The 13,880-nt window shown below is 55.3% G+C and overlaps 4 protein-coding genes across 4 annotated transcripts; 3 read left to right on the forward strand and 1 right to left on the reverse strand.

The window, feature by feature from the left end:
• The first annotated feature begins 6,215 nt into the window (after positions 1–6,215).
• B0T26DRAFT_479584 (uncharacterized protein) lies at positions 6,216–7,048 on the forward strand. The gene is made up of 3 exons (XM_060435257.1): positions 6,216–6,310; positions 6,372–6,440; positions 6,519–7,048. Exons 2-3 carry the CDS (start codon positions 6,390–6,392, stop codon positions 7,011–7,013), a joined length of 546 nt encoding a protein of 181 aa, XP_060292010.1. The 5' UTR covers positions 6,216–6,310; positions 6,372–6,389; the 3' UTR covers positions 7,014–7,048.
• An 856-nt stretch (positions 7,049–7,904) lies between these two features.
• B0T26DRAFT_728574 (putative pirin) lies at positions 7,905–9,552 on the forward strand. The gene has a single exon (XM_060442906.1). The coding sequence runs from the start codon at positions 8,186–8,188 to the stop codon at positions 9,347–9,349; it is 1,164 nt and encodes a 387-aa protein (XP_060292011.1). The 5' UTR covers positions 7,905–8,185; the 3' UTR covers positions 9,350–9,552.
• A 1,170-nt stretch (positions 9,553–10,722) lies between these two features.
• B0T26DRAFT_479591 (uncharacterized protein) lies at positions 10,723–11,497 on the reverse strand. Its single transcript, XM_060435258.1, has one exon. It carries the CDS (start codon positions 11,335–11,337, stop codon positions 10,900–10,902), a length of 438 nt encoding a protein of 145 aa, XP_060292012.1. The 5' UTR covers positions 11,338–11,497; the 3' UTR covers positions 10,723–10,899.
• Positions 11,498–11,911: 414 nt separating this feature from the next.
• On the forward strand, positions 11,912–13,756 carry B0T26DRAFT_744018 (glycoside hydrolase; the record flags this gene model as incomplete). Its single annotated transcript, XM_060444346.1, has 3 exons — positions 11,912–12,406; positions 12,612–13,565; positions 13,634–13,756. 3 exons carry the CDS (start codon positions 11,912–11,914, stop codon positions 13,754–13,756), a joined length of 1,572 nt encoding a protein of 523 aa, XP_060292013.1.
• Positions 13,757–13,880: the final 124 nt, after the last annotated feature.

Genomic DNA, 13,880 nt, shown 5'->3' on the forward strand with positions numbered 1-13,880 from the left:
TCTAGTTCGGGACTTGCGCATTCCACTCCCGAGGCGCCTAACAGTCTCGAAAACATCAATGGTAACGAAAAATACTGAAGGGAGATACCCAAATTGGAGGTACCAGACCACGATTATGTTTTCTGGCAATCTCTATCTAGGATACCACAGGCACCGTCTGCAGCTGTCTCTAGCTTGGTTAATTAAGATGTTTTGCCTCCTATATACAGCAGCAGGAGATAGAGAGAGTAAGACAACTTTTTCTCGCTACCCTGGGACAACTCCATCTCTCAGCCGACACCTTCCACCTGCATCTTCACCAGAGGATATATATAACAACCCTTTCCACCCAAGTTGTTATTTTCAGAAGCCCCAGGAAAACGAGAGTCGAGGCTTGAGTTCAGATTCAGGGGATCACCACTTGGTGGACCACAGAGCATGTAATTTTCTTTCATAAGCTGGACTTGGCGTGAATGAATGGATGGATGGATAGCCTGCACGCTGACGTTTATTGCCAAGGGCGTCTGGAACTGCCTTCACTCTTTCATCCATTCCGAGCCGGCGCCCATGAGCCATCTCTGACTGACTTACTACGTGGTTGACCTCTGACGTTCAACTACCAGTAGCCTCACGGGTTGGATTGTCGACCGATTGCACACACACCTCCGAATCGTATCCACCAACTAGGCAACTCTTTCATACCTACGCACGCAACTATACGGTGTTCGCTCGCTTAATGCTGCTCGTCGGGGCTTAGCTTTGGCGCCTTGGTTAAACGCGTTTCGTACAGAGCCCCCGCCAGGTTGTCAAATGGCCAAAAGCAGACAAATAAACCCCTTATGTCCCCTCGTTCTTGCCCGACTCCTGCCTCGAGAGGCTAGATATTGGGTAGAGATGGGGTTATGTGTAGCCCCAGGGATGCCATCCTCGGCTATCCCTGGTTCGACAGCGGGTTCGTCCGATTGTGGAGAGAATAAGAGAGGCCGGCTCCGCACACCGGGGGGGGGGGGGGGGGGGTTGAGCTGATGGGATTGTTATCTTGGGATCTGGCGGAGACGAGGCTGACAACCTGTCAATTTCGACGACATCGACGACATGCAAGAAGACTGTGAGTGCGCTGCACACCCCAGTCCCTGCATGGTTGTCAGCTTGGGACTTCTCAAGATGTAATGGGCCCAACTGCCTTGCACATCCCCCTAAGGGGGTTTTTCATTAAGGCGGTAGGTAGGTGGCTAGCCCCCGGAGCCCTTGATACAGAACCCTGGAATCTCAAAGCCACGTCCCTCCTGGAAAATGAATGCCATAGTAAAGGCTCTTCCCAGCATGACTTAATTCGCCGGCATCGTGACCCTGTCCTGCCCCAAATGTCGCGCTAACAATCGTTCGTAGGTTAGATTTTTGGCGATGGGCAACAGTCTGGCGCCTACACAGACTCTTGGTCTTGATGGGTTTGAGTCGGGACATCCTGACAGAGAAAGAGTCTGAATTAACCCGCCCTCAAGCCGTTGAGATTCTTCTGGCCGACGGATGGAGTCGATCTCGACCTTGAACGTGAATGACGAGGTAGCCACGCAGACGAGGACCCGGCTCGAGCCACGCCGTTTCGAGATACCGGGCAGGTTTTTGGCCTGACCTCACTGGCATTTCACAGTCTTTTGGTAGCACCCACTTCGTAGTACAACGTTTAACCGCAGCGGGTTTATACAGCTCATTTTCCGAGTGTCATTTTGGAGACGGCAGGGTCTGTAAATTTGCCGAAGTCAGTGCCAGAGTCAGAGACGAGGAGAGAGCAGCAAATAGATGGGTTCGAACAAGTGCTTGCATGAGAATATTCCTCAACAAGTGGCGAGTCAGTTGCCGCCTTGATAGTTTTCTTCTCGAAAGATTTCCTGCAGGACTGGCTAGATTGCCTCGAGGACCGAGGAGTATGTTAGGGTTCAGAACCACGCCAGCGATAGCGTGTCAAAGGCAAACACGTGAAATTCACCTTTGGCGACAGGCAGGCGGCTGTGGGACTAGGTATCCGCAATGGTGATCAAAGCAGATGTCGTGCGCGTTGACCTCCTTCCAGATGCGCGAAGGGATAATTCGGCTTGTCAAAATCCTAGCGCCTCGACCTGAGGCTCAGCAGCCCGACCGCTTCCGGATCGAGATGGAAGGATCTAGTTCTGGTAACGTATCCGGACCCTGGTCCCCGTCGCTCTGGTTACGCGGGATGGCGATGCTGGTCAATCGGCAGAGATCCTTACCTATCATGCAAAGCTCATCACCCCCTATCACCGGAGCAATTGGAAAGGGCTGTGCCAGAACTCAATCGGTGCCCAGCCTCCCTCGATGAAGTCACATTGTGCAAGCTTGATGCGGTGCTACGATGACGAGTATGGGGATCATCAACGGTTTTTACTCTCTCGACCAAGGCGTCTAAAGAGGGTGTCATCATCATGGATGGGACGAAGAACGCTGCACTATGGTTCATGGTGTGCGTAGCATTGGCGAGAGAAGGTTTCCGGCAATTCTATCTTTGAAGCTGATTGCCCAGACTGCACCCAAGTTGCATGGAGGGGGAATGTTTGGCCAATGAAGGTTATCAGTCTGGCATGTGAAAGTGGGCGGGACCCCTGTCGATCTAGAGAGCTCCATTACAGGGCTTGCTTCCGTCAAAGTAGTGGGGCCACCTCATGGTGAGCCGTCTTCCGAACCAGGGCTTCCGTCGGCTGAGGGACCATTGAACTTCTTGCATGTGTGTCTCGCGGGGGTCCTTCGAGAGGGGGGACCGGGGGGGGTTCCTTTTCGGAGCACCCGGGACGCGAAACGACACGGTCTTCAGAATCATTGACGATGCATCATTTCTCCTTCTCAAAAGGCGACCACTCGTATCAAAATCGGAATATGGGACCATCGCCGAGAGGGAAACTGCAACTGTGACGCTGATCGACTTCGAAAAGAAATGGGCCCTTTCACATTCTCTGCCTGTGAAGCCGAGGAACAAAATCTTTTCGACTGCAAAAATTCAGAAGCATGCCATTTCTTTGTCCGACAATGCGACTTGTCCTGTCCATTCGCCACCTGGGCCTATCTGAACCCGGCAGCCAACGCCTTTCTGCGTAGTGAGAGAATTGGCATGATGGAAAGACCGAGGCTCCATGACAACAGGGCCGAGGATTCGTCTTTCCGTCTTGTCATAAAACAAAATCGCACCCAAGCCAAGCCGCAATAGCGTTACGCCGAGTTACCTAAGACTGCAGCGAGCTAATGAAACCTAATTTTCGATGCCTCGTGAAGCAAAAGCTAGATTTCCACATGTGGGTATTTGGAGCCAACCAGACTGAGCCAAATGTCCAAGGTATCTTATATCTGTCTTCGTCCACTAGGACATCCAAGAATCCAGCGAGACACGAGGTTGTCATTGTGACTTCGATGAGAGAAGTTTTACACATTCTGGTAAGCCGTTAAGCCTCACGCGCGTGGAATGGGGTATCGAAAATTCGACGGAAGGGTACATTTTCTCTCGCTCGAGTGTCGTCTATAAAGAAGGCTTCTAGCCCATCCTGGACTTGCCACTTCTTGCTTATTCGCTACTCGTAATTATGAGTCGCCGGCTGTATCGAGTCTTGTCTTTAGGTACGAAATACTTGGCCAATCCAGCTTCTTCGTCAGGCAAGCGTGCCTAGCCCTCGAAAGTCGGCTAGGGCTTCAAAGTCAGCACCGATTGTCGAATAGGCAAAGGGTTTGGTTTGGCGCTCGCTGGAAGCTCCTGCCTAGAAAAGACGCCTGAGTTTACTGAGATAAGGCGTACCGAGGATCTTTGAACTATGCGTTGGTTTTGGATTGGACCAAGAGGCTCAGTGGTCCACAGTCGTGATGTCTTCCATTACATGCCCGGCTCAAAATTTCCTTCCCTTTCTTCAACTTTACCGTAGACCTGCCCACGCCGCCAGCAACAATGGACGATAGCTTCATCTCTAGAAGATACACAGTCGCTGCCTCCCATGCAGCACCATTTTTTACACGGACTATTGCAGATTACATCCAGAATATCGACCGGAGTGGCGGCTTTGGGATCGTTAACGTCATCACCTAGGGCATGCCGATGGATGTTTCGACAAGCACCAATCTAGACCTACCGTCGAGATCCATCGATGACTTCCTTCTCTCTATGAAAGATATTCTTTCGAGTAGCGCGTCTGAGCATATTCGGTCCAAGACCCAGGCCTTTGATGAGTCGGTCGGCATCCACGGTTTGGCCGACAAGTTCATTAGGTTGCGCCCAGCAAGGGAGGCAATGCTCGACGTCATTAATGGCATTGCCTATTGGGCTGAAGAGGCTGCTACCCAGGCAGTCCCATTCCGCCCAGAGCAAGCAGGCCTAGATACCCCAGCTAGCGAGCAGCAACGCACCAATCAACCCAGCCATGAAGAGAGCCGTCCCCCTGTCGAAGGGCCATCAGCAATGGCGTTCGGATCCCGTACGGAACAGCTATCAAACAGCCATCCACCGATACCGAACCATGCTCGGTCATCCAACTTGAACTCGAAGGGTCGACGATTCTCGAAGCTTGGAATGGCAACCCAACAACAAGGGCAATGGAACAGCTTGCCAACTCGTATGAAAGAGGTGCCGATCCCTCACACTTTTCGTTTCGAGCTCTCCCCGTATACCACGGCGAGCTCTTCCCGTATACCACGGGATCGATGCATTGAGAGGGATCCCCACCTTTGAAATGCAAGCGACGGTCAGATACGGGCTCCTCTACGGATCGGTCGCGGCAAACCAAGTCGCCCCGTCCAGTCCATGCCTCCCAGTTCTATGGACGGAGTTTAGTCCATTGCGGTGCTTCCTTTGGGCTACATTCAAAGGCAATGGTTTGCAGTCGGTCCCGGATGCGACAGTCGGGAACAAGCTGAAGATGCCGTGGAAATGCGGCGACCACGAGCAAGAATGGTCGCCATCAGCACTGGGTGAGGCAAGCTATATTATACCTCCAGGACTAGAGCAAGAATCGTCAAGTCAACCTCAGGTTCTAGAGCAAGTAACTCGAGAGGGAGCAACTCCAGGTGATTTATGGAGGATATTCGCGCCTATTCACCACAATACTCAACCAACCTGGCCCGAGACAGTCCACTGTCGGGAGTATGGTGCACAGAGGTTACTATTGTCACCATATATCAAACAATTCTAGAGAACGGTTTGGTTCGGCGCTGGGATCACGACATTGCGAGCTTCACATCAAGCGACATACTCGATCTCGTTTATGCAGAGACTAGAAGCGCCACCGACCGACAAGGATACCAAGGCCAAAAAGCACCGGACTTCGACTTAGAAGGCTGTGGGACGGAGCTTACGCAAGGTTGTTTTGTTGGCAAACTTCAAGAAACATAAATAGATGGCGAGGGCTGAGGGCGACGACAAGACTGTAAATAGTCTCCAAGCTTTGGTAGCGATCCACCCGAGGCAATTGGCAGCCGTAGTTAGAGAATTGGTCAACTTAGACATAGAGCAACTAGTCCTTTCGTTATGTTATACTTCTTCCCCTTCTCTTAGAGATGTCTTGGGACAATCTGGGTCCGAGGGATGGATTCCGATGGCGAGGTTTGCTGGTGTGTTGATCCCGGCGATCAGAGATCCGGAGAGCTGGGTTTCAGAAGCACGGGCTGCTTGGCGCTTTCACATGCTGGCCCGTTTCCCAGCCCGGGCCGTGTCTGACAGGTTAACAGGGGGTTCTGGATCCGCAGCACCATTTCTTATCAAGCCTACAGGGGCCATTGGGGGTGTTTAGTGGCCGTGGCGTCAGGTTCGTCACGCCCGGCAAACCCACCCGCGCCCAAGCACCCCACCTTCGCAAAGCACCTCCGTCGCAGGCAGGCCCGTAGCCGGCCAAGGGAGGGAGGTTCACCTTTATCGTGGCCCTGCTGTGATTCTGCCGTAAACGGGTTTGTTGGTACAGCGCGCTGGTTGGCCGGATGCAGGCAGCATGCGCGGCTCACTCTGGCAAGCACGTGAAAATCCGGATCGTAGTGTACCTTGGGCGTGGCGTCGAGGTGGGACCTCCCCTTGACCTGAGGAGGGGTTGATTCCTTTAAGGTTTCGCCCGGCTCTTCCACAGATGCATTCCCATTCCACATGACCTTTCACATTCCACCTCGCAGTCTGACCAGTATAGTGTGCTCATATCCCACTCTGACCTGAATCATCACCAAGCTACCGCCCTCTCACGTCCCTTTCGCACTCGGTTCGTGACACACTTGCCTAAGAGAGATTTCGGCACTTGACTTATCGGCTATCCTCGCTCTCCCCGACGCCAAGCGCATTTCTCTTGGTACATAATCCAAGGTTCGCCGCTCCAAGTTCCTCCGCATTCTCATTCTCAGTAGTAATGAATGCATCTAACATGCCTCACCAGACAAAAAAGATGCCTCAGCAGCAGGTCAACGGGGACGTGCCTCACTCGGCTGCCGTCGACGTAAGCTGCCCACAGCCTCGCCTGTCGATGGCTTCCTTCCTGGCATCCTGGAGCCCCATGCTGACCTCAGCGCTATAGCACATCCTCGCTTATCCCGTCGTCAATGACAGCATCAACCAGTTCAAGGCAAACCCTATCGGCAAGCGGTCGCTAGAGCTTGGCGACAAGGTCTACCGCACCTTTGCCGCTCCCGTCCTCCCTTGGTTCTCGCGGCCTCTGCAATATGTCGCCCCGTACATTAAGAAAGCCGACGACCTCGGCGACAGGACCCTGTCCAAGGTGGACGAGAAGTTCCCTATCCTGAAGAAGCCGACACAGGACATCTACAGCGACGTCAAGACCATTGCCGGTTTCCCGTATCGCGTTGGCCAAATCGGTAAGGACCACGTGGTCAGCACGTACCAGACCGAGTGCAAGAGCGTCCAGAGCGACAACAACTTGGTGACGTACGGCAAGGCGGCAATCACCACGGCGCTCATCCTCACCACGGACGCCTACATCACCCTCAGCAACTTTTTCGGTGGCAAGGCCAAGGAGGTCAAGCAGAGCACCGAGGAGAGGACCAACAACTAGCCCCCACCGCGCCGCCAATCACACGCACACACTCAAGTATACCGGGATGTCGGGCGGGTCATTATTGTCTCACTTGCGGCTTTCCTTTATGGCCTTTATGGCACCTGGAGTTTTCATTGTCGATACCCTAGACGCGATCCCTTCCAGTCGGGGAATAATGCTGGGTCGAGTGAACCGCAAGCTCGGCCCGGGAGGAAGGGGGAAACGAGTTCTAGCTGGTGTACCTAGGGGGGGAAAGAGAGGACATGCGACAAACATGCCTGCCTCATGTATTTTCTTTTCTCGAATTTCCTCGACCTCCTCATTGTTCCTGGTAATTTTTTCGCCTTTTATTTTTTTCCCCTTCCCTTGGTTCGCCGGTGACGGGTGGGTTTAAGCTCTGGTTTTCGAACTGTTGTTTCGTTCAAATATGTATTACTTGGACATGGTATTGTTACCTACTCTGTAAGTAACTTTGAGTGGTTGTTAGATTGGGATAGATTTTGGAAAAAAATTAATGGCTTTTCCTTGACCGTTGACGGCTTGTGCTACCAGCCTAGTGCCACTTGAGTCGAATGCCAGGGCCCGGCGTAGAGGGAGCGAGACATGCAGGACGCAGGCGGGTGCGGGCGAGTCATTGCGACACGCAGGCCACACCATACCAGAAGCAGGTGTTCAAGCCTCACAACAAAATTGGAACATTCCAATTCCAAGGGATGACCAAATGATCGCAAGGGAATGGATAGCTTGGTTATTTGATTATTTTCAGCAAGTTACCAAGCCTCCTGTGTGTAGGTGAAGGCTGCTCTATGAATCAGCCATCAATCAGCACTTCAAATGACCCCGCGATCCCCGCCGTTCGGCGGAGCTCGGCCTGCTCGCCCTCCAGCTTGGGAGCGAGCTAACGAAGGCTTTCGATTACCGACCTTGACGTAAGCAGATTGCGCTAGCCCGATCAAGGAGCAAGCTGTGCGGACAAGGGTCGCGGCAGTTTAGTAATGAGGGGCAAATGCTTTGCGACACATCGCAATTGGAGAGAGCGTTGCTGAAGGAGCATTGGTCAAGGGGGGCAGACAAGGATGGCGGGAACATTCACGATATTTCTAGTGTTTTGACGGGCCCTTCTCTTTTTCCCTCTTTTCTATTTTCGTTTCTCCATAAGTAGTTCTAGCTTTGCTCGTCCCCTCCCTGAGATGAGATCTTTTGCATCGTTTACCATCGCCGTCATCGTCGGACTCTGCTCCATCTTCCTGTTCTGCGACCACATTCTCGACCTCGTCGCATGCAGCTCCTCGATATCGCAACTACTCGACACCATCCTCGACAGAAACACACTGAAGGAAACGCAAGCAGAAGCGCATACGACTACTACAGACCCAGTTCCTGAGCATCTGCTGCAGTCCTACAAACTCGACCTGCCACCCGACACCTTCCTCTACGCCACCAACATGTCCGTCGCGCGCGCCATCCGCAAGGTCTTTCTGGCCGTCGAGCAAGCCGAGGGCGCGGGCGCCCGCGTGCGCCGCTCCGTCGGCACGCCGCAGCTGCGCAACTTCTCGCCCTTCTTGATGCTCGACCACTTCAGCGTCAAGCCGGGCGCGGGGTTCCCCGACCACCCGCACCGAGGCCAGGAGACCATAACGTACCTGCTCGAGGGCGCCGTCGACCACGAGGACTTTGCCGGGAACAAGGGCACCATCGGGCCCGGTGACCTGCAGTTCATGACGGCCGGGCGCGGCATCATGCACGCCGAGATGCCGGCGCAGAACACGGATGGCTCGGCCAACGTCGGCCTGCAGCTGTGGGTCGACCTGCCGACGCGGCTCAAGATGTGCGAGCCGCGGTACCGCGACCTACGCGCCGACGAGATCCCGTCGGTCGACGTCGACGACAACAAAGTGCACGTCAAGGTCATCAGCGGGCAGAGCCACGGCATCGACAGCGTCAAGGACCTGGCGTACACGCCCGTGTGGATCCTCGACGTGACGGTACAACCCGGCGGCAAGGTCGCGCAGCCGCTGCCGGCCGGCTGGAACGCCTTCGCGTACGTGCTCGAAGGCCAGGCGCTGTTCGGCGAGGCCAGCAACCAGACCGCCGTTGAGCAGTTCAACAACGTCGTGTTCGAGCCCGCCGGCGACGTCGTGTACGCCGAGGTCGACGCCGGCGCCGAGAAGAGCGCCCGCTTCGTGCTCATCGCCGGCACGCCGCTCGACCAAAAGGTCGTCCAGTACGGCCCGTTTGTCCTCAACTCGCAGGAGGAGGTCTACCAGGCATTTATGGACTACCAGACGCAGACGAACGGGTTCGAGCGCGCTAAGGGCTGGGAGAGCGAGATTGGGAAATCGATGGTGCACTAGACGAGACCGGGCTTCATCTGTTCGATGAGGGGAGAGGTGCATTTTGCTTTGCTTTGGGCTAGGGAAATGAATTCGGTGTTTTTATGCGCATGGCATTGCCTTTTGCGGTTCGGGTTTCTGTCTCTTCCTGTATATAGATGCTTTGCTCCGACAGGGAAAACAGTTGGCGTAGTTTCATAAATGAGGAATCATCACTACCAAGAGCCAAATGCGTACAAATTGACAGACAACGTAACGTGAGCCGCCATGCTTTAATAGTATGTATCATCGCTAACTTAGACAAAAAGGGTCCGCTAGATTGGGATCCCCGCTAGGTTATTGATAGACATATGGAAGTGATATATGCGATTCTTTACCGGCAGGTTGAAGGATTGTTCGGCAAATAGTTACAATAGAGGAAGATTTAAATATAAGGGGATGACAACACTTGGCTCGAGTCCAAAATATTGGCCGAGTTTAGACGTCCACAATTCCGATGCTTTCAGATGCGCGACTGGTACTACCATTCACGGAAATATACCATACAAGTCTTGTGATCAATTATCGGAAGGGCTACATTCTGACATTGCGTGGTAAGATAGACTACAGGTAGATAGGTAGTTATTGTAAATGATGAATGAACAAACAAGCAGTCTATAAGGCAGCCCATCCTCAAGAATACCAAAATCTCGTGTCAGCGTCTTGCCCGCAACATTCTTGTCAACGGCAGTGACCAGCTCGTGTACAAGTAATGCACAAAAAACACCACTTAGGTCGTACACAATCTCGAATAATGCTAACATCTGACGGATGACAGCTCAGGCCCCGCCACGCCGACCCAGAACTCGAAACTCGTTTCACCAACGGCACACTCACTGACCTGGCTGGCTACTACTCGCAGAAGCGAAAAAAGAAAGAAAAATAGAAGACAAAGAACACAGCGCAGATTCCACGGCATTTTTGAGCTCCCCGTCAATTAGTTACCTACTCAGCGTAGCGCAGACATTAACACGTGAATCGATGCCCTTGAGAAACGAATGGCACCACACTACCACCACCACGGGACGAACCCCTGTTCGGTTTTGTTTTAGCGCAACGGCCCGGAGATTTTCAGGAAACCCCCGCCGCGTTGGGGCTCGCTTCAGGGGGGGTGTGGTGTGGTGTGGGGGAGAACCGGCCAATTGGGACTGCCTCCCCCTCGGGAAGGAATCGGAATGACGGGACGTTGTGAATCACAACCTAGCGAGACAGCGCTCCCTCGCCAGTTAAAGCAAGAGCAGAGCAAGAAACAAAAAAGAAAAGCAAAAGAATTACGTCAGCCGCAAATCAAGCGCGGGCCCATCGATGGCAACGATGGATTTTACCACTAAATCACTGACGCTGGTGGATTCTGTTTCCATGTTTGTTGACGGAAGTGGATGGCGGTATTGCGGGTATCGAACCGCCTGTTCCCACATGAAGATGTAAAACACCAAAACAGAAACCTTCTCCATTGGCATTTACTGTGAATGCTTTCTTCCCGTGGCTCAAGAGGAATGGACCGAAGGCTTTCAGACGATGTAACCATTGCCCTATAAAAGTCGAAATGAAATACTCACTTCACCAAGAACAACACCCCAACAAATCCCCATTCTGACAGCATGACCGCTTCGAGCGGCAACGCCTCGCCTCGAAACAGTCCCACGCCCAAGGAAAAGACTCTTCACGAGTATTTCTCCCACATTCCGAGACCTAACAGGAAATAAACAAATCTGCGGCTCCACGGCAAGCAACATGGAATGCAGTGGCACGACGACGATGATCGCGCGGCACAGCCTTGCCGGTTGTGCCGCGCCGCCGCCGCCGCCGCCACCACCTCGAGAAAGTGAAACGTTGGGTGAGCATGCAGGTTTCGATGTATCATGTTGGTGATCCTCGGGCCGCGGCCTTGGTAGGCCCGCGCAGCCGGGGGAGAGAAACAGCAACAACGAATAAAAGTACGAACGCCTGCCAGGACCAGACGAAAACATGCAAACATTCAGTATGTTTGCTTGTTTAATTCTTGCAGCAGTGAAGTGAGAAAAAATACTGCTGAAAGTTGGTTGCAGCTTGGGACAAGACGGACTTCAAGGAGACCCCCTCACAAGTATTTACACGCCAACACTCACACTTACACCAGAAGACGGAATAAAGGGGCGAAAGGCTTCGAGTCTTGGAATCCGAGCTTGCTGGGAACCGCAGAGGACATAGACACAGGCCTAGCTGCACGGCCCGTGACGAAGGCCCGAGGCCACAGCAGCGAGCGAGGAAGGGCCGCGGGCCGAGACGGGGTTTAGATCCCGTGCACACACTACAATGCTGCCGCAGCTCTTCCGACGCGGGCTGCAGTCGCGGCTGGGGCTGGTCGCGGCGGCGCTGCTAGTCGTCGTCTACATCCGCTACAGGACCGGCTACAGCGGACTATGGACGGGGCTCCGGACAACGGGCTACGTCCGGGGCGGGGGCGCGCGGACGAACCTCGACCACGACGCGGCGCTCTTCGTCGAGAGCAGCTACGACTGGGCGCGCGACTTCACGCCGCGGCACCCGGTGGCCGAGGCGGACATGGCGCGGCTGCCGCCGGGCCCGCCGCTGCGGCAGCGGCAGGTGCAGTTGTCGTTCCCGCCGAGCGCGTACGCGCCGCACCTGCCGGGCACCATCGTGTCGGCGTCGCGGCGGCGGGTGGTGCGCGCGGCGTTTGTGCGGTGCTGGGACAGCTACAAGGAGCACGCGTGGCGGTACGACGAGCTGGCACCCGTCAGCCTCGAGGGCCGGAACTCCTTCGGCGGCTGGGCGGCGACCCTGGTCGACTCGCTCGACACGCTGCTGATCATGGGGCTGTGGGACGACTTCGATGCTGCGCTGCCCGTTGTTGGCGCGCTCGACTTTGGCCAGCCCTCGGTCGCGTCTATCAACGTCTTCGAGACTACCATCCGCCACCTCGGCGGCATGCTCAGCGCCTACGACCTGAGCGGCGAGCGTGTCCTCCTCCTCAAGGCCATCGAGCTCGGCGACATGCTCTATGCCGTGTTTGATACGCCGAATCGCCTGCCTCCATTTGTAAGTCTACGATACCCCCCTCCACCTTGTTTCGGGTCAAGATAGGCCGTTTGGCGAGAGCGAGCGTGACCTAGGGGCGCCTGGAGGTGGCTGGGACGTTTCCCTCCCTGCTACTGCTTCTCTCGCATGATCTTGACTGTGCTTTCGTCCTACACCCCAAAAACTACCAGATAAGCGGCTTGCTGACCGCAGAGAAACCTTAAAGTGGCTCGACTTCGCGCAGGCCAAAGAAGGCACGCAGCAGGCCGGGACGGCGGACCCGGCGGCGGCGGCGAGCACGCTGGCGCTCGAGTTCACGCGGCTGTCGCAGCTGACGGGCAACCCCAAGTACTTTGACGCCGTGGACCGGGTCAAGGCGTTCCTAGCGCGCACACAGGACGCCACGCAGCTGCCGGGCATGTGGCCGACGCTGCTAGACCTAGCCGGCGAGGCGGCCGACCGCGGCCGCGACTTCACGCTGGGCGCGCTCTCCGACTCGCTGTACGAGTACCTGCCCAAGATGGCGTCACTCGTCGGCGGCCACGACCCGGCCTACGAGGCCATGTACCGCAGCGCCATGGCCACCGTAAAGGAGCACCTGCTCTTCCGGCCCATGCTGCCCGACGGCGCCGATGTGCTGTTCTCGGGCGACGTGCACGTGCGCAGGGATAACGGCGGGGGCGGCGTCGCCGAGCTGTTCGCCGTCGGACAGCACCTGGGCTGCTTCGCGGGGGGCATGTTCGGACTCGGGGGCAAGCTATTCGGGATCGAGGAGCACGTCGAGATCGGCGAGAAGCTGGCGCGGGGATGCGCGTGGGCGTACAAGGCGTTCCCCACGGGGGTGATGCCCGAGATCTTCGGCATGGTCGCGTGTCCGTCGGCGACGGAGGGCTGCGAGTGGGACGAGGACAGGTGGAAGAGCCAGGCCGGCCGCGAGGACCAGCCACCTGGCCTGCCCAAGGGGTTTACCAATGCGCGAGACCCGCGCTACCTGTTGCGCCCCGAGGCCATCGAGAGCGTCTTCCTCATGTACCGCATGACGGGCAAGGCCGAGTACCAGGAAATGGCCTGGGACATGTTCCTCGCCATCCAGAACGCGACATCGACAGAACACGCGAATTCGGCCATCGAGGACGTCACGGTCGAGCGCGGTAACACCACGAAACTGGATAACATGGAGGTGCATCCCCCTTAACTCGTGTCGTTGATGGCCGGGCTGTGGCTAATTTGTTCTTTGCAATGATATAGAGCTTCTGGATGGCAGAGACCCTGAAGTATTTTTACCTAATCTTTTCCCCCCCTGACCTCATTAGCCTGGACGAATACGTCTTCAACACGGAGGCCCACCCTTTGAAACGCCCTACAAGATGAGGCTGCGAAAGCCCCAGAGTGCCTAAGAAAGGGCAAATCAGCGGGGATATAGAGTTGATTCTTGACCCACTGTCGTCCTGAGCCCGGCAATATGTCCAGGAAGGAGAGCAAGCACGGGATACTG

The sequence above is a fragment of the Lasiosphaeria miniovina genome (assembly GCF_030549165.1).
Source record: "Lasiosphaeria miniovina strain SMH2392-1A chromosome Unknown B0T26scaffold_7, whole genome shotgun sequence".
Lineage (NCBI taxonomy): Eukaryota > Fungi > Ascomycota > Sordariomycetes > Sordariales > Lasiosphaeriaceae > Lasiosphaeria > Lasiosphaeria miniovina.